Source organism: Sorex araneus, chromosome 9 (genome assembly GCF_027595985.1).
Source record: "Sorex araneus isolate mSorAra2 chromosome 9, mSorAra2.pri, whole genome shotgun sequence".
NCBI classification, from domain to species: Eukaryota; Metazoa; Chordata; class Mammalia; order Eulipotyphla; family Soricidae; genus Sorex; species Sorex araneus.
Genome location: NC_073310.1, coordinates 34,339,546 through 34,360,033, shown reverse-complemented (window position 1 = coordinate 34,360,033; position 20,488 = coordinate 34,339,546). Strand labels below are relative to the sequence as shown.

Here is a 20,488-nt window from a genome sequence, read left to right as displayed (position 1 = left end):
AAATCTTTGATACTCTTTTCCCCATAACTTCATATAAGGAATTCCATTTATACTATATATAATCCTTTAAGATTATATAAGAGCAAAGACAATATTCAAATCATTAAAAAAAAAACCCTATCTATTTGTTTTCATTGTCTGAGAATACTTCAGAGCCTGAAATGTAACTGCCCCACAATGAAAAAGCAAAACACAACTAATTACTTCTGGGAACGAGATAAACATTTTTAGGAGTAGGTGGCTATTTGGGGAGGCAGAGGTTAATATGATAATCAACACATTCTAAGGGAAAGTTAACAGAAAAACAGTAAGTAGAAAAATAACTCCTCTTAGAAATTATATTACATGATTCAAGAAATGCTGAGTAAATTTTGAACCCTAAGAAATGTTAAAGGATTTAAAATACACATACACCAATAAGTTGCTGTGCAGTCAAAACTGGCATTGCACTGAGACTTAGCTGTTTCTCTGCCAGCAGCTGTTCAGGAAGGGTCTCCTGGTGCAGCAGGAAGCGCTCCTGTTCAGCCATTTCTAGGATTTAATGTGAGAAGAAGGGAGGCGGAGTGAATATTCACTGTTGTAAGACATAGAAGTTGTTGTTTTGGGGTCATTATGACCTGGCGGTGCTCAGGGCTTACTTCTAGCTCTGCCTCAGGGATCAACCCTGGTGAGGTTCAGCAGACAACATAGTGCGCTAGGGAATGAATCCAGGTTGGCCACACAGAAGACAAGTGGTTCAACCCACTGTACTGTCTCTCTGACCCCCAAACATATGGTCCCCACCAGGAGTGATCTTTGTAAGTCCTGACCACCTCAATGTGTGTCCCCAAAACAAAACAAAACAAGCCACTGAGTGTATCACAGGAAAAACAAAATTTAGAAAAAGACAAACCTTGGGGTAAAAACCAAGGTTCTTCCCCCCCTCCTTTGGGGATCACACCTGGTTGTGTTCAGGGCTTAGGGATCATTTTTTTCCCCTTTTATACTTTTTTATTCTAGTGTGTTTTACAATATAGTTAATGCATAACACAATCTAGCACCACTCCCTTCCCAGTATCCTGGTTTCACTCCCATCTTAAAGTGTCTCAGGGATCACTCTTGGTTGGGATTGGGGAACCTTGTGATACTGGGATGTACCCAGGTCAGCAGCATGCAAGGCAAATGTCTTAGTTGCTGTATTATCTCTCAAGCCTTTGAACAACTTTTTATTTAGCAATGGTTACCTGTGTAGGACAAGGTTATAGAGCTTTCACCACCCATAAACTCTCCAGGTCATTGTGTAGCATGTTACCTGTGCTGGGTCTGCCCATAAGAATATATTGAGTAACAGGGAAAAAGGATAATTAGCTGCTTTTTGGGAGGAGTTGTGGGGAGAGAGGGTGTTGTCGAGTAAGTCTTCCATGTTGGCTAACCTTTGAAGAGTTTTGGTCAGTTCTATTGTAAAATACCCCACAATCAGTATGTATCAAATTATTTCCTTGTGATCAGATTTAAGTTGAACTTTTTTTTTTTTGCAGGAATATAGCATTGATGGAATTATATACTATCACATTACACCACTTTAGAAAGTACATAATGTGAATCTGACTCACTATTGGTGACGGTATCTGTTAGATCTGTGTCAACGCTGAAAACACAAGATTATCTTCTTCCCCCAACCTCCAATTTCAATGGCTTTAAATGACAAATTATCCATCAATGTTGCAAAGTGGTGACTTCACAAATCCACCATTCTTTCTAAACTTATTGTTTTACATCTTTTGTGAAAGAGCATTTCACTGCCCCTTCCCTGCTTTGGTGTTCACTGTGGATTTTAAACTGTGAAATAAAATCCTTTGCCTTACTTTTTTTGGGCGGGGGGAAGGTGTGTGGAGTGTTGGGGTTGAGGGCAGGGTTATCACTCCAGCCGTGCTTACAAGCCATTCCTGGCTGAGGAGTTGAGGAGTTACCTCTGAGAGTGCTTGGGGAACTACATATGGTTCTGGAAACTGAATCAGGGTCATGAAAAAAAGCACCTTATTACATCTTGTACTACCTTTCCAGCCCCTGCTGTTATTATTGTTTAAATTATCTCCAAACTTGGCTAGCAGAGCAGTGACTGCATGTCTGACATGCAGATGTAATGTCTATGACATCTTTGCTTTCCAAGACTTTTTTTTCTATAAGGCCCCATTTTGTCTGAGAAATGATACACAGGACAAAGTACACTGATGATACTTGGGTGTAACAGCTTTTAGGTCTTTTCAGTGGAAGGAATAAAAAAATATGTATTTAAAACAATCATGATTCCACATGGTAGTTCCAATTCAAATGCAGTAATACAAGGTTCTTTCTCGTCTCTATGATTTGTATCTCCCTTCCCATTGGTTCTCAAATGCATCACCTTAATTTATAATAAATGCAGGGCTAGGGAGTGGCTCAGGGGCAGAGCACCTGCCTTGCTTGTGAGATCTTGGGTTCAGAAGGAAGAAAGGGAGGAAGAATGGGAAGAATATATTTTACAAGTACGAATTAGAACAAGAACAAGCTTTGAATTTTGAAACAAATAGTTCAGAATTACCACTACACTCTATATGAGCGAATAATCAAAACTAAATGTTCATTAAAAAGAACAGTGCTACTGTTCTTTTTAGTGAACAAAAAAGATCGGCTAGTAAAAGCTTCTCTAAAATTTTTTTTAACTGGAGGTCCCTTCCCCCGGTTAAACACCACCAGTGGCTGGTGATGTTGGAGGCCACCAGGGTCACACAAGTGACTGGAGTTCTGGAGTTCTGGATGGGCTAGACAGGGCAGAGAGATAATTAGTGCTGGTAATCAAACTCATGCCCACCCATGTTCTCTACCTTAAATGTGCGCTTCCTGAGCAAAACTTTCTGCTCTGAGAAGATGAACCAATAAGAGTACAATCAGAACACTGTGCTCAGATCATCTGAATTTATCCTTTAGGAATTCTTATTTAAAAATCAAATTTCTTGGGGCCAGAGCAATAGTACAGTGGGTAGGGTGTTTGCCTTGCACACAGCTGACCTAGATTCAACCCCCAGCATCCCATATGGTCCCCCAAGCACCACCAGGAGTAATTCCTGAGTGCAGTCAGGAGTAACTCCTGAGCATCGCTGGGTGTGACCCCAAAAGAAAAAAAAATCAAATTTCTTCAGACAGAGAGGAGCAGACTCAGAATTCTCTCTTTCTCCTATGTGGGATACAAAGAAATCTCCTAGGGGAATATCAAAGGCCCAAAGGCAATCAAAATGAAGAGCAGGAAAACTGGTCTTCAGTAGGAAGCTTGCTATGGGGCAGGGAGCAGGGGCAAGTTAGGAATGGAAGAAAGCACTAGGACAATGGTGGGTGGGAGGGATACTGGGGACAATGGTGGAGGAATTAGTGCTGGAATATTATACATCTGAAACTCAATCACAAATATATAACTTTGAAATTCATGGTGATAGAACAGAAAATAATTTAAGTATCTTCAATAGAAAAAAATTAATTTATTTACAAGACAATCCTTGAGGCCAGAGAGAAAGAGAGCTCTATAAACTAAAAAGATGCAAAAAAATGTTTTATATGCAGATGGCTTGAGCTCAATAGCCACATGGTCCCTGGTAACACATGGTCCCCATCCTTCAGCACTGCCTGGAATGAACCCTAAGGAAAGAACTGGGAGTAGCCCCTGAGTACCACCAAGTGTGGCCCCCAAACAAAAAATACAATAAATTGAAAGAAAATCCATAATACAACTGAGTCACCATAATATAACGGAGTCCAAAAAAAAAAATATATAACTGAGTCCAAAGACATGGAATACACAATACTTCTCTCTGTATTTTTTTGCTTTTTGGGTCACATCCGGCGATGCACAGGGGTTACTCCTGGCTCTGCACTCAGGAATTACTCCTGGTGGTGCTCAGGGGGCCATTTGGGATGCTGGAATTGAACCCGGGTCGGCAGAGTTCAAGGTAAATGCCCTACCCACTGTGCTATCGATCCAGCGCCTACACAGTACTTCTCCTAAAGGAGAGATGGGGCCTACTTCAAACTGATCCCATTATAGCAGAACTTATGAGTTCACTGATGGAAATAATTGATCTGCGTGTCTTGTTCAAATTATCTTACCTTCAATTTTTTCTTGCAGTATATCTTCTGAAAACTCGGAAGCTAATGCAGCCAATTTACTCAAACCAAGAAGGGTTTTTTTCTTTGCAAAGTAACGAGTTTCAATATTTGCCAAACCCAGAAGTGTTGCATGAGCCTACAATTAACAAAATGTGAAAATTCTGGTAATATCTTGAGAAGTATCTATAGGTTAAGTACATTACCACTTATTCCTCAAGCTACATAAGAAAGTGCTCATTACAAAAAAAGTCAATGTTCATTATGTTAATAAAATTTTAAAATTTTGATTTATTATAATAGATCACAATAGATCACTCAGTTAAAAAGTTTTAACTAAGACATTAGAATTAGCAGCAAACTAACATTAAGTCAAAAAAAATACTTAAATTACATTAACCAATTAAAGTACATTTAAAGCAATTTATCAGATTTATCAGTATTTTAATTATTAAAAATTAAACTAGGAGCTGGAGCGATAGCACAGTGGGTAGGGCGTTTGCCTTGCACGCGGCCAACCCGGGTTCGATCCCCGGCATCCCATATGGTCCCCCAAGCACTGCCAGGAGTAATTCCTGAGTGCAAAGCCAGGAGTAACCCCTGAGCCAGGAGTAATTCCTGAGTGCAAAGCCAGGAGTAACCCCTGAGCATCGCTGGGTGTGACCCAAAAAGCAAAAAAAAAAAAAAAAAAAAAAATTAAACTAATGAAAAGAAATTAAACAAAGGAGCCAAAATCTGCACCATGTACCCGAATCCCTTTTACCTTTTCTAATTCTTGGCTGTTAATCTCATGCAACCAGCTGAGATGTTCATGAGCTTGCAAAAAATTTGCCAACTGTCCATGCTGAGAAATAGGCTGAGATAATAATTTGCCTCGCTTTCCCTTCTCCAGATACCATCGAAAGAGAAAATCTGAAAAATTCTACATATAGCAAAACCAATAATTCAATTATGTGAAACAACAGAGCTTCAAAACTATATCAATACATTTAAATATAAATTAATGTATAATATAAACATAAAACACTTTAAAAAAAATTACTTGCCTGTACACAACCAACTCCAATTCAATCCCCTACATACACTCATTCCCTGTGAGCACCACCAAGAATGATCCATGAGCACAGCCAATGTAGTCCTACCACTCCCCATCCCTCAAAATAGAAAAACAAACAACAAACCCTAGTACGTTCAATGCACTAAAAGGTTTCAGACTTCAGAACAGGAATCAGAGTTCCCTATAAAGTTTCTGCTGAATGCTTAGGGAATATGATGGGGCCAGACCGTAGAAGACTAATGTCTTGCAGTCTCATCTTAGAGGCAGTTCTGCTAAAGGGGGTATTAATAAACACCAGTGCTGACCCACCAAAAACAAGAAAACAAATGTAAGAAAAGCTGTAATATACCACAACCGTCCACATGTAAGCTCATCAACTGGCTCAGCTTTACAGACACGATTAAATCTCAGAAGAGATCAACTAACCACAAAAATTCTCAGACACACCAGCCTGTGGCTGAGAACTCTTGCCCAACTCACGCCCCAGCAGCTGCACTCACACCCTCACTGCTACTGCCATGCCATGGACCAGACTTAAACATCTCAGAGATGAGTCACAGAGACACCAAATTGCAGAAAATTTCAGGTACACAGGTTTATTCTGGCTGAGAGCTCTGGGGACTTCTCAATATGGGGGGAGAGAGCCTCTACCCACCATGTCCATACTTCAAGAAGCCCTGGCGGCCACACCCACACCTCACAACAGCAGCCATGTAAACTCACTGCCCAGCTAAATATTCTGGATTTTCTGGAGTGCGTGACCACATCATATTCTAACTCTGCAATACTAAATCCAAGTAGTAGTACACTAGATTAGATGGGAATGTAACATAGAAGCCAACTAAGTTCAATTAGAAAACCACTAGCACAAAAGGCTCAACTAGCAATAACAGATTATAAAAATCCTCAAATAAGGAGAGATAGGTACTTCAACACTGTATGACTGAAATGTAATCACAAAGTTTGTAAGTCTGTAACTGTATCTCCCGGTGATTCATTAAAATAAAGTTTTAAAAAAAATTAATGTCCCCATAGTGAGATATAAAAATTTTCACAAATTTCCTTTTACTGAAGTATTTTTTTTATCACTCCACTAGCTACTTAGTTGTAACAAGCAATATAAAATAAATTATTTTGAGTCTGCTATAGAGGCAGCCCTGAGGGGTGATTGGTTGGGAAAATGGGGACAATGGTGGGGAGGGGGAAGGTCACAGTGGTGCAGGATCAGTTTTGGAATATTGAATGCCTTTAACATAACAAATATGTCATGAATAACTTTGTAAACCACTGTGTTGGGAAGGGGAGGTGGAGGGGGTGAGAGTGAGGGAAAGCTTAACCAAATCCTGGCCCACCTAAATTGAGTGAGTTTTCACCTATCTGCCTGCCAAGAAAAAATATTATTTCATTCTTCTTTTTTCATAGTGCCAGAATTCAAATCCTGGGCTTTGAAGATGAGAGCATTTTATTTTTATTTATGTATTTATTTATTATTTTTGGAGCTGGAGTGATAGCACAGTGGTACGGTGTTCGCCTTGAATGAGGCTGACCCATATTTGATTCCTCTGCCCTTCTCGGAGAGCCCGGCAAGCTACCTAAAGTATTGCACCTGCATGGCAGAGCCTGGCAAGCTACCCATGGTGTATTCGATATACCAAAAACAGTAACAGTAAGTCTCACAATGAAACGTTACTGGTGCCCACTTGAGCAAATCGATGAGGAATGGGATGATTGTGACTGATTTTTTATTTTTATTTTTTTTAATTTTATTGAATCACTGTGAGATAGTTACAAGCTTTCATGTTTGGGTTACAATCTCACAATGATCAAACACCCATCCCCCCACTAGTGCACATTCCCCACCACCAATATCCCCAGTATAACCCCCTTTCTCACCCTCCCCCTGCCTCCATGGCAGACAATATTCCCCATACGCTCTCTCTACTCAGGGCATTATGGCTTGCAACACAGACACTGAGAGGTCCATTATCTACTTTCGGCACACATCTCCATCCCGACTGATTCCTCCAGTCATCATTTTCTTAGTGATCCCTTCTCTATTCCAACTGCCTTCTCCCCTCCGCTCATGAAGCAGGCTTCCAGCTATAGGGCAACCCTCCTGGCCTTTGTATTTACTGTCCTTGGGTATCAGCTTCACGTGATGTTATTCTATACTCCACAAATGAGTGCAGTCCTTCTGCACCCCCAGTCCTACCACTGTTTTCTAATTTTCTGATACTTTTATGCACCATGTTCAAAACTGGCCCCTGTCCCAAAAAGAATTACAGGACACAATCAGCATAAAAATATTACTAACAAAGAGGCAACAGAAGCAGACCCAAGAATGAGCAGATTTTAGGGGTCAGAGATACAGTACATAGATTAAATGTGTTGATCCTGGTTGGAATCCTGGCACCAACATATGGTTCCTCAAGCACATGGAATAATCCAGAGCACAAAAATAGATACAAGTAAGCTCTGAGCACCACCAGGTATAATCCCTAAACCAAATAAATATTAAATAATGAAAGAATGAACAGATTTGGGGGCTAGCAGAGGAATTAAAATCACTAAACGTAGGGCCAGGGAGACAGTAAAGCAATTAAGGTGCTTGCTCTGAATGCAGCCAACCTTGGTTTGATTTTCAGTACCACATATGGTTCCCTGAGCACGGGGCCAGGAGTAAGCCCTGGACACTGCTGCCTGAACCCCCTCCACAGTCCCCCATAAAACAAAAGGCAACTTAAATTCACCTGAATAAGTGCTTTAGAAAAATGTCAAACATTTTTCACACTTATGGATTGGCACAGGTCCATAAACCAGTGATTGAAAACCATTAACCTAGACAGTACCTTAATGGGTACTTTTTTAAATATAGAAAATTTGTGAGCAGGGGCCAGAGCGACAGCACAGCGGGTAGGGTGTTTTCCTTGCACATGGCCAACTCGGGTTCGATTTCCAGCATCCCATATAGTCCCCCGAGCACCTTTAGGAGTAATTCCTGAGTGCATGAGCCAGGAGTAACCCCTGCGCATCGCAAGGTGTGACCCAAAAAGCAAAAAAACAAAAACAAAAACATGTGGGCAAGGATAATAGCTCAAAGAGGTAAAGTGCCTCTCAAATTCAATCCCTGTAATGGCACTGATCACCAACTCCCACTCCCAACCCCAACCACCAGGTGGGGCCTTAGTGGAAAGTTCACAGCTCTGCCTGTATCACTAAAAGCAGCCCCTGAGCACCAGTGGGGAGGCCTATATATATATTAAAAAAAAAAAAAAAAAAAGTAAAGAAAGCATGGGCTCAAACAAGGAAAATAGAATTATGGAAATATGAACTCTTTCAAAGTAATTTTCTATACTTCCAAATCTATTCAAATTTAAAAAACCAAATCAACAGTCTACTACTGAAAATAATAGAAAAAAAGTAAAAAATAGAAAATTGAAAACTATAACAGAAAAAATTTAAATGTTTCAAAGGTCAATCTTTCAGAATGACATAAAAAATTATCAATCTACAAAGAAATATAAACTACAGATTAGTATCTAAGATAACTACAAACTGATAGTATCAGACTCCCAAAACTATAAAATTTGAAATGGCAAGGCTTGGGCAGGTGAGTCCTCTACCTGCCCAAACAGAACCTCGGCAGCTGAAAATCTCCAGAACCCAATCACTGCCAAGTTCTCAGCTGGATTCCACAGGCTCCAGTAAGCCTTATCTAGGAATGAATCTATTAAAAAAGAAAAAAACCTCAGGCATGTGAGTTTTGTGACTAACATCTGCAGACTCTTATTGAGTCAGGAATGGGCAACTTTCCCCCATTCCCCTGGTCTTCCGGAGCCTGGCAGTCACACCCATAAACTGCCTCTGGCTACGCATAAGTTCATTAGCCATATAAGCTCATTAACCAGTCATGATCCAGAGACTCAAAAACAAATTTCAAAAGAGATCAGCAAACTGCAGAGATGTTTCCGGACCCCAAAGTCACCATTTAGTTAAAAATTTAACCACAGCTGTATCACCCCATCAAAATTTTAGAATTCCTGAAGCATGTGGCTGCATTTGTAGCCTTACAACATCTCCTACTCTGCATCACTGATACACCAGGAGTAGCACACTACATTGGATGGGATGTAAAGCAGAAGGCAACCAATCTGGATTAAGAAAAGACTAACAAGCAAGCTTTACCTGTAACAGTGGGCTAGTAATCTCTTATATAAGAGCTTAATAGCTCCAGGGTGAGATACTACAATCTTCACACTTCATTCTAAGGAAATCTTTTTTATTATTTTTAGCAAATTGTCATAATAAGCAATATAAAACAAATCATTTCAGGCCTGCTATTGGGGCAGGCTTGGTTGGTGGTTGGGAAAATTGGAAATAATGGGGTGGTGGGAAAATGTAATGATGGTGGGATTGGTGTTGGAATACTGAATGTAATAAATCACTGTTAACAACTTTATAAAAATAAAAGACTGAAAAACAAATAAACACAGCATTTATGGACCACAAAAGGAAAGACAGGCACTTTAATAAGAACTTTACATGATTTACAGTTGTATCATCTCAAGAAACCAGAGAACAACTTTAATTCCTGCCTTACAATTGATAAGCTTAGGAATGCCCTGAGAATATAAAGAGTATATATTTTCAAACTGATCTGTTCAGATCAGTTTGAACAAAGACTAGTGCCAAACCACCCTTCTTGAATTAAAATATAAGTAAAAGTATCTAACATTGAAAAAAATTTCTTTTCAAAGAAAAGAAACGACAAGGCTTTACTAAAGGTCTATATCCTAGGTCCCAATATTCATTACCTGATCTGCAAACTGTGTCATGTAGCGTTGGAGTCTAGTCTGGTTGTCAGTCTGCTCACACATTTGAACTAAGATATCAAAGTCACAGTATTTTTCTGCTAAAGAAGCAGCCCACGGGTACTGGCCTAGTGTGACTATGGAAATAGAAATAGAAAATAATCTTATTAGTAAAAATGTAATTTAGGATTTTATGTTGAAATTTTTACCTGAAATTATATCTCATACCATAAACAAATTGTTGCTTTCACAACAAATTGGAAATCTTGCCAGTTAGTACTTAATTTTATAATTCACACAAACTCACTCAAAATACAAATGTAGTCTCTAATTAGGCACTACCTAACCCAAATGTTACTTCTTTCCTTCACATATTAGCAAAACAAACTAGCCAATAAAACTTCTGGAAGAGGGAGAACTTAAAGAACATATGCTTTGCTTTTGAGAAACCCAGTTTCAATCCAAGCACTACATGCCACATGGTCCCAAGCACCACTGATGGGGTATGCTCACTCCCCCAGAAAAGCTCCTCCTCCCCCCACTTTAAAATAAATATATCTAATAGACCATATCAATCTCTAAAGTGCAGTCAAATTAGTCATGTAGAGCTCTGAGATCAGGGTTTCATTTTTGTTTCTGAGGGAAGTTGCATGTGTTAACAAATTAATTTTTAGATCATCTTTGTCAACCATAATGATATCTGGCAAATAGTGAAAATCAACATAAGTTGTACATATTTGCTTTGCTTCGGAGCTTGATTACAATTAAATAATAGTACACTGAATACACAGCATTAATCTGATTCCTTTATATGCCCAAAGAGCCAGTCATCATGTATCATGCACTTACGGAGTGGAGATAAGAGATCTGATCTTTTCTGCTGGTATTCCACTTCCAGACTACTGTATCTTTCCTGGTCGCTGGATCTGTCCAGAGACTTAAGCTGAGAAACATAACCATCCAGGAAGCAATCGATGAGTGACACTAGCTGCTCTGTCAGAACGTTTCGGAGGTTACTGTCTGCGTGAGGATAAACCATTTTCAGGACAATACCATGCTGGCGTATTATTGCTGTTCGGATGCCAGCAGGGCCACTTGTTGCTGTGAAATCATACAAAAAATACAGAGGGTAAAGGCTTTATTATGACAAAGAGAGAGATTGCTAAAAATTTATCTCACCTTCCTGACAGGATAAAAATAAAGAGATTCAGTAAAGGCTGCTTGTGCTTTCTCAAACACTACCTTCTCTCTATGGAAAATTTTTCTATGAAATCAAGTAAATACAACCCTAAATTTCTTTGATGCTATTCAATTTTTATTCTTGTGTTAAACTGATGTAAAATATAGTCCATGCACCCAGGACCAAGATCCACTTCTATTATTAAATTACATGTTATAATTTATTAGAGGCCTTAATAAGAAACAGGCAAATTAATTATATACAAATTTATGAACAATTTCAAGAAAATAAAGTGATTTTCATAAGGAATGCTCATTTCTGACATGACACTTAAGCTATTTTTCATTTCACTTACAAAGCTGCATTTTTAATTTCACTTACATTATTCATGACATTATTTCCAAAAAGGATGACAATTAGAAAGACATTTTAAATTACTAATAAACATATTTGGGCTCAGTGCTTACAACCTCACCTGTCCAAGGAATGTATTCTGGTTCTTTTTCTCGTGGTTCTTCTCTTTTATACAAGGAAATTTTATTTTGTCGATAATGACTAGCAGCCTGCAGCATGTCCTGAAAAAAAACTAAAACACATTATTACATGAAGAATGTAATAGTTTCAGTATTTCTAAAGACAGTGTAAGGTACCCATGTCTATTAATGGAAGAATACTGAGCACAAGGCTGCATGATTTCTTTTTGGTTATTTTTGCAGTTAAAATTTGTTTTACTCCATACTTTAATTTCAATTTTGGAAGATTACAGAAGTAACCAAAGTAGGAATAAATTAATTCATTTGTAATAATATTTGAAATTTTCCAAATAAAAAAATGTATTCTATCAAAAAGAACTAGAAATTATTTAAACTTCTGACATGCAGAAGATAATGTTCAAAATGTTTGACTGATAAAACGGTATTTTCTCGCTTTTGAAATTAACAACTGGCTAAACCTTATGAACTTTTGGTGACAGAAGAAAAAAATAAGAAATACACTTTCTCTTTCATCCATATTCTGGCATTTGACTGAATCTTCCCTATATTTCTGTACCTTGAGAATATTGTTCACATTAATCACCACTTCAGCCCATTCGACAGATTCCAATAATGCATCCTTTAAAACTTGCTCCTCATGCTCCAGTAAACATTCACAAATTGTATCTACCTGGGAGACCTACAAAAGTATAGAAAAGTCAGTTATTTGTAACAAAAATTATGATGATGAGTAGTATTAATTATACTACTTAGAAGCTTCTAAGTCACTGTCATGACAATGGCAGTGACAATGACAGTGCTTAGAAACTACTCAGTAGGCTGTGCTCATTAAGTCATAGTTTCTGCTCATTAGGGAAAAAAAACTTAATAGTGTAAATAAATTTAAAAACAAAAAAAAGTGTCTCTTAACTTGCTTTTTTTTAACAGTGTTGGAATTGATGTATGCATGCCTGACTTCTGAAACTGAGACTGTCTAAAAAAAGTCATAGAAATAAAGCCTGAATTGCTTCCAAGTAAAATTTTAAAGAATTTTAATTTAAAGGGCTGGAGTGATAGCACAAGAAGTAAGGCACTTGCCTTGCATTTGTCTGACCTATGTTCAATCCCTGATACCCCACACAGTTCTGAGTGCAAAGCCAGGAGTAAGTCCTGAGCACCCAAAACCAAAAAGATAGATGGATTAAATTTAAATATGAAGATAAAAAAATTAATTAAATACCAAGATATAAGAAATATTTATTACAACTACTAGTGCTCAATACCTTTAGTTATCTCCAAAATTTTATTTATTATTATTTTTTTTTAATTTAGGCCAGGGCTAGAGTGATAGCACAGTGTGAAGGGTGTTTGCCTTGCACGCAGCCGACCTGGGTTTGATTCCCAGCATCCCATATGGTCCCCTGAGCATTGCCAGGATTAATTCCTGAGTGCATGAGCCAGGAGTAACCCCTGTGCATCACTGGGGGTGCCCCCCCCCCACAAAAAAATAGAAAAAAGAAAAGAAAAGAAAATTTAGGCCAAAACCACCTCTAAATTATAAAAAAAAAAATCACATTATAATGTGAGAATCAGAGGAGGAACAGTACAAGGGTTAAGGCACTTGCCTTGCATGTGGTCGACCCCAGTCCCATCCCCAGCACCACATATGGTTCCCTGAGCACAACCACGAGTGATCAGTATATGGCACAGTTGTATCAAGTCACATTAATGCATGCAAGAGAACTAATCTTACCTCTCTGAAAAACACATCTGCTGGAGTCAGGTTGGATGGGACTTCACAATCTCTTTTGTTTAAGGCAATCAATATTGCTGTGTTTACCAAGTCAGGAAGCTGAGAATGGTGGTTCTTAAGAACAATGGCTGCTGACAACTTCTCGGCATGCTCACAAAGCAACAGTGGAGTTGCCATTGCTACCCCCCTTACTGGAAAAGTGCGGAGACGATCAAATAATCCAACCTGTGAAAAGGTAAACACAGATTTTTAGAGAGCATTTATAGTAAGATACAAAAATAACAGCCATATTTCTACCAGATGCACAAGGATACAGAGGCACTGGCCCAAGGTCTCCTTCAAATAGCACTTTCCCCTTGGCTGTTACAAATACATAAAAACACTTGGAAAAAATACAGATGTTCTTGTTCTAAGATTATTATTACTACAGAAATCCTCCCTAATACTGTTATCTCTACTTAACATTCTTTTTCTTTTTTCTGGGCGGGGGGGAGCAGGGAGGCATACCCAATGATGCTCAGGGGTTGGTTACCCCTGGCTCTGCACACAGGAATTACTCTTGGTAGTGCTTGAAGGACCATATGGGATATCAGGGATCAAACCTGGATTGGCCTTGTACAAGGCAAACACCCTACCCACTGTACTATCACTCTGGCCCCTTAACACTATTTTTTTTAAATTATGATAGCTTAATCCAAAATGATGGCTATCAAAATGATAAAACCTGTTTCTTTCCTAGCTGTATCAATTACCTCCCCTAGATTCTGTACTTTGGAAATTAGACACTGAACAGCCTCCAACTTCAACAAAATATTTCCAGAGCCCAAAAGTCCCCAGGGAAAGTAAAATTTTTTGTCATCTCCATGTCATTGCTCATTTTCTGGTGTGATTTTACATTCAAAGAGTTTTCCTAAGTTTCTCCGTTTGATAAAAAATTACAATATTATGAAGTAGAAAAAAAAAGACAATGAATATGAATTTTAAATGCTCTTCCACATTTTGAGTTTATTTTATGAAGAGGTCAGAGTAATTTAGTATGCAGGGCACTTACCATGCATGAAGTGGACCAGATTCGGTCCTCAGTATCCCATATAGTCTCGGGCTCACCAAGAGTGATCCCTGAGCGCAGGACCAGTTTAGTTCTCTCTGACCTCAGAAACAGGAGTAAATCCTGAGCACTGCTGGGTGTGCTGCACGCATCTGTTCCCCCCCACACACACCCAACAGACAAGGTGATTTAATATTTATATATTAGCTATATTTATTTTAAATTCAGGAAGCCAAAATGAATAATCATCTAACCACCTAGAGAATTTCTACTGAGTAATAAGGTGAATAGTGAGAAAGTGAAAAGGCAGCCCATACTTCTGCCTACAGGATGCAGTTAAGTAGTTAAGTTCCCTGTATCTTTAAATGCCTTTATATGTATTTGTAAGCTAGGAGATATCTTTTTTTTATGGTTTTTAAAAACTTTTGAATTTTATTTTCATAAGGTTGTTCACATTGTTTATATTCGATATTTCAACACCAATCCCACCATCATTACACCTTCCCACCACCATTATTTTGAATTTTCCTGCCACCATTCAAGCCTGTCTACCACAGGCAGATGTTAGATAATTTATTTTCTAATACTTGTTACAAATATCATGAGAGATTGCACGGTCGCTTTTGCAGCCACATGCTCCTGGAATTATAAAATTGTAAATGATTGGGGTCCGGAGACATTGCTAGGAGATATCTTTTAAAACACAAAAAGGGAGTGGGGGATTAAAGAGAGAGTATGGAACTTAAGGCATTTTGCCTTGCATACAGCTGGTCCCAGTTCAATCCCTGGCACCACAGTCAGGGATCATTTCTAAGCACAGAGCCAGGTAAAGACCCTGAGCAATGCCAGATGTACCACTGCCCACCCCCCAGTAAAGCACAGAACTTCGTACTGTTCTATGCCTTATTTCTATACACTCCCCCTACCCCCATGACATATTTAGGCATTCTTCATTATCTTCTGGGTTTTGGGACTAATGATGGGTATCATCAGTGTTCTGAGGCTGTTCCCAGTCCAGTATCCCCATGCTCAAGAATCACTCTAGGTAGTGCTTGGAAGACTATGTAGTATCAGGTAGCAAATCTGGGCTTCCTGCCAACAGAGCTTTTGCTCCAGCTCACCACATTTTTGAGGGGGATAGGAGGATTTGGGGTCACACATGGCAGTGAGTGTTTAAGCTCACTCCTGCTCAGGGATTACCCCTGGCAGTGTTTAGAGAACCATGTGTGGTGCCTGAGATGGAACTGAAGTTGGTCACATGTAAGGCAAGTGGCCATAATTCCTATACTATCTCTCTGGTCCTCTGTCCCAGCACATTAGTTTAATAATCATGGACTATATCACTGAATCATTCTTCACTTATTTAACTTGTTTACGTAATTATTTAAAAAAGAGTTACAGGGGGCCATGCAATAGCACAGTGGGAAGGGCACTTGCCTTACATGCAGCCTACAGCGGTTCAATCCCCAGCATCCTGTATAATCCCGAGCACTACCGGGAATAATTCCAGAGTGCAGAGACAGGAACAATTCCTGACCATCACCAGGTGTGGCCCCCAAATAAATATTTGATAAATAAAATAAAAAACTAAGAGTTACATAACTTCTCAGATTCAAATTTATTTTCGGATTCCTCCCAAAATATTGTTAATTTGGGGGAAGAGCTTATCCCAGTAGTGTTTGGGGGCTTGGGGTCACTCCAGGTGATAAGTGCTGTTTGGGACAGCAGTGACAAGGGCCATCAGAGCCACTTCTGTCATTGGAGAGCATGTGGTGAGGGAAGGAACCTAGAACTCCTGTATGTAAGGCATGAACTCTAATCCTTTGAGCCATCTCCCAGGCCCTATAATTTTCTTTTATGGTCTACTGATTTTTAAAAAGTATTATTTCATTAAAGAGCTGTCATTTACAAAGTAACTGATAGTTGGGTTTGGTGAATACAATATTTGGACACCAATCCAACCACCACTGTAACCGTCCCTCCACCAGCGTTCTCATACTCCTTCCCTCTCCCCCATGTCCCCATCCCCACCTGTCACCTTGACAAGCACATTTCAAAGTTCTAAGGCTGTAGTTTACATCGCATGTTTTCAGTGTTGTTAAATCTGTGCTTTGGATATATAGCTATACCACTCTCCCACATCACCAGTATAGCCGAGGCCCCTGACCACTGTTGCCCCATTACTTCCCTTTCTCCTTTTTTCCCTTCCTCTCTTAATTTCTCTCCTCTGTGGTCAAGGCTGATATAGGCATTTCCCCTTTACAATACTATTTCCTTGTCCAATTATTCTATATATATCATAGAAAAGTGAGATCATCCTTAGCTTGTGCTTCTTCTGGCTTACTTCATTCAATATGCTATCTTCCAGTTCCAACAAACTGCAGCAAATTTCATCATTTCCTCATTCATTGCAGCTGCATAGTATATCATGTTGTTGGACACCTAGGTTGACTCCATATCTTAGCTATTTTACTAAGTGCATCAATGAAAAGTGAAATCGCAGAGTCATATGACAGCACAATCTAAATTTACTGAGAATTCTCCATACTGTTTTCCAGACTTGGACCAAACAACATTCCCATCATCAACTGTGGATGAGAATTCCTTTTACACCATATGCCCTCCAACACAGATTGTTTCTGATACGTGTGATATCAGATCAGCACATCACTGGTAGGAGATGATATCTCACTGTTGTCTTGATTTGGATTTCCCTAATGATAAGTGATGCTGAGCACACTTTCATATGCTTACTGCCATCTGCCTATCTTCCAGACCATACACTGTCTTCCTCTGAGAAGTGTCTTGTTCGTTCCCTCTCACTATTTTTTTGGATTTTGTTGTTGATCTTTGAGTATTTATGTATCTTGGATATTAATCTTTTATCTGATGTGTTGAATGCAAATATATTTTTCATATTCAGTTACCTGTCTCTTAGTTTTAGCTTTTGTTTCTTTCACCATGCAAAAACTATTTAATTTGATGTAGTCCAATGTGTTTACTTTTTATTTTGTTGCCTTTGCCAGTGGCATCAGATCATTGAAGATACCCCTGAGGTTCAAATCTTTCCACAATGAGCTTTATAGTTTCTGGCTGGATCTCAAGGTCTTTGATCCACTTCAAACTGACTTTTGTGTAAAGTATGAGGTATGGATCCAGCTTTAATTTTTACACATGGTTATCCAGTTTTCCTAGCACCACTCATTTGAAAGGCTGTCTTTATTTTATTTCATGTTCTCCAGCGCCTGGAATACTTACTTTAAAAAAAAAAAATTTCCCCCTATGCTCAGCAGTGCTCAGGCTTACTCCTGGCCCTATACTTAGGCAACCCCCCAGCAGGGCTCTGGGACCATATGGGGTGCCAAGTATCAAACCCTGGAGTGCAAGGCAAGCGCTCCACCTGCTGTCCTATCACTCTGGCTCCAGGAATATTTACTTAAGTCAACAAAGAAAATGAAAAAGACTAATCATATCCCACCTACCAAGTGCCAGGCCCCCCTTCCCCATCCCAAGTAATAGAAAAAGAATTTTCCTTTAGCGAGGCACAGAGTTAACAAAAGGCATAACAAAACTAGACATCCTGGCCACCCATGTCCTCAGCAACTGGGGTGCTTACCTGGTGAATAAAGTCCATAAGGAAAGAATGGGCTTTCATCTTGTCTTCTAGCTGATGAAGAATAATCAGTGATGTATTGCTGAATCCTGGTGCTTCTGTTGAAACACAATATAAGTTACTCACATAAAAAAATATATATTAGGTTGTTTTTTTGGTCATATCCAGCGGTTAGGACTTTTAGCTCTGTGCTTAGGAATCACTCCTCGTGGCTCAAGAGACGGGGAGCACACCTGACAATACTCAGGGGTTACTCTTGGCTCTGCATTAAGGAAACACTCCTGGTGGTGCTCAGGAGACCATATGGGATGCTGGGGATCAAACCTGCATCAGGCATGTGCAAGGCAAGTGCCCTAACCACTGTACTATCACTCCAACCCCAAGGATGTTATTTTCTAAGGTTTCAACCCACACTCAACCAGAACCAAAACTATTACATACATCTAAGAGGGTTTTTTTGTTTGTTTATTTTTAAAGGGCAAATGGGGAGTGGGGTATGGGTAGTGCCTAAAGAGAAAATCTTTTTATTTTCTTTTGGTGGGGGTGGGGGATGGGAGCACAATCGGCAGTGCTCAGAAGTGCTAGAGTACCATACCCAGTAGTGTTCAGGGCATAATCCTGACTCTATACTCAGTAATCACTTCTGCTAGTGCTTCATGTCATAGGGTACCAGGGATTGAACCCAGTCTGGCTGTGTGCAAGGCAGCCTTCTCTATTATACTAACTCACTGCCTCTATCCAAGAGTTTTTAAAAGAGAAGAAACTTGGAAGATATATAAACTCACACAGTACTTACAAAGAATGCAAGCATTTAATCACATTAATTCTAATCTTGACAACTCAAAAGAAACATGTCAAAGATTTTCTTCTTAAAACTTTATCTCTGAAGCTTTCTTCTTAAATCTCTAAGACAGGCACCTCAGATGGAGCAGGTGTGCTCTCCCCGCCCACTCCAGATGAAATCCTGGCGACCATGAGTTTCCAGAAGCAAGGCCCAGGTATGCAGATTATAGGACTAAGACTCCAGGCTACATGGCAGCAAAGGAGTCAGGCTGTCTGTCCCTCCCTGGCTGCCCGGCTGCCTAGGATACTGGGCTTTCATGCCCACTATCTGCCCCCAGGCATCATCTCATGGCATCATGAGTACTGGGAAAATTGTCTGCCATAGAGACAGGGTGAGGGATGGGGGCGATACTGGGATACTGGGGACATTGGTGGTAGAAAATGTACACTGGTGGAGGGATGGGTCATTGTATGGCTGAAGCTCAAACATGAAAGCTTTTTATAACTATATCTCATGATGATTCAATTAAAAAAATTGTTCAAATATATTTTTAATTCTCAAGATGATCACAACGAATTTAAAAAGACGGAATTATTTGATAAATAAAATCTCTGAGACAGTAAATTTTGGTACTAAATCACTGGGGAGAAAAAGAATGCCTGTTCAATTCCTTGGTTACTAGGGAACCTCCAGACTGCCCCTGCTCCCTTAAGAAAAAAAATTAAGTCACTGGGGCAGGCTGGAAAGTAGGGAGCAGACGACTTAACCTACCTACTCTCTGTGTTCATGTCTGCCACCGTCACTGAGGGTGATGTATAGCTTCTATCAGTCAAACCAGTGATTATCCAAATTTTCAATATAGGAGCTAACAAACACCTATGTCTACCTATGCCACCAATTTTGTTTTAGAAAAAAAATGCTGAGGGCCAGAGCGATAGCACAGTGGAGAGGGCATTTGCCTAGCACACAGCCAACCTGTATTCAATCACCGGCATCCCATATGGTGCTCTGAGCACCGCCAGGAGTCATTCCTAGCGCAGAGCCAGGAGTAACCCCTGAGCATCACTGGGTATGACCCAAAAAAGCAAAAAAAAAAAAAAAAAAAAAGAAATTTTTAAAAAAGAAGAAAATGCTGAGGAAACTAATTAGGGTTAATTAATCCTCTTCAAATGAAACAAACAGGATTTCTTTGTTACTTTTTTTACTTAATTTATTCTTATGTCATTATTGTTTTGGCTTCTTGGGTCACACCCAGAAATGCTCTGGGGTTACTCCTGGTTCTGCATTCAGGAATCACTCCTGCAGTGCTCAGGACACCATATAGGATGCTAGGGATCAAACCTGGGTTGACTGCATGCAAGACAAGTGCCTTACCCATTGTACTATCAGTCAAACTCCAATTTGTTTGTTTCTATTCTGGTATGTAGATCTTTTTGGAGTCCTTTTCAAAGTTATCGGTATTTTACAGAACATAATTTTGGGCTGGTCAAGGTATGCTATAAAAGGCTTTTCTTGCAGTGTGAATTGTGGGCTTATCTACAGTATGGTAAAAAAAAAAGTGTCTTTTCTTTCTTTTTTTTCCTTTTTACACAGGGGCTGGAGAGACAGTACAGCAGGTAGGGTGCTTGCCTTGCATGATCCTTAGCAACTCATATG

General features: G+C 39.4%; 1 protein-coding gene across 2 annotated transcripts in view; it reads right to left on the bottom strand.

The window, feature by feature from the left end:
- Positions 1 to 20,488, bottom strand: part of NUP133 (nucleoporin 133) — a 68,089-nt gene that overhangs the window by 14,541 nt on the left and 33,060 nt on the right. The window contains exons 14-22 of one of the 2 annotated variants that reach the window (XM_055147352.1): positions 18,052 to 18,143; positions 13,388 to 13,612; positions 12,212 to 12,334; positions 11,637 to 11,736; positions 10,831 to 11,082; positions 9,985 to 10,118; positions 4,877 to 5,035; positions 4,117 to 4,252; positions 413 to 531 (exon numbers count right to left, since the gene is read on the bottom strand). In XM_055147352.1, coding sequence (XP_055003327.1) covers positions 413 to 531; positions 4,117 to 4,252; positions 4,877 to 5,035; positions 9,985 to 10,118; positions 10,831 to 11,082; positions 11,637 to 11,736; positions 12,212 to 12,334; positions 13,388 to 13,612; positions 18,052 to 18,143 — 1,340 coding nt within the window. Of the gene's footprint in view, positions 1 to 412; positions 532 to 4,116; positions 4,253 to 4,876; positions 5,036 to 9,984; positions 10,119 to 10,830; positions 11,083 to 11,636; positions 11,737 to 12,211; positions 12,335 to 13,387; positions 13,613 to 18,051; positions 18,147 to 20,488 lie in introns of both variants that reach the window. The other variant, XM_055147351.1, reaches the window with a different exon arrangement.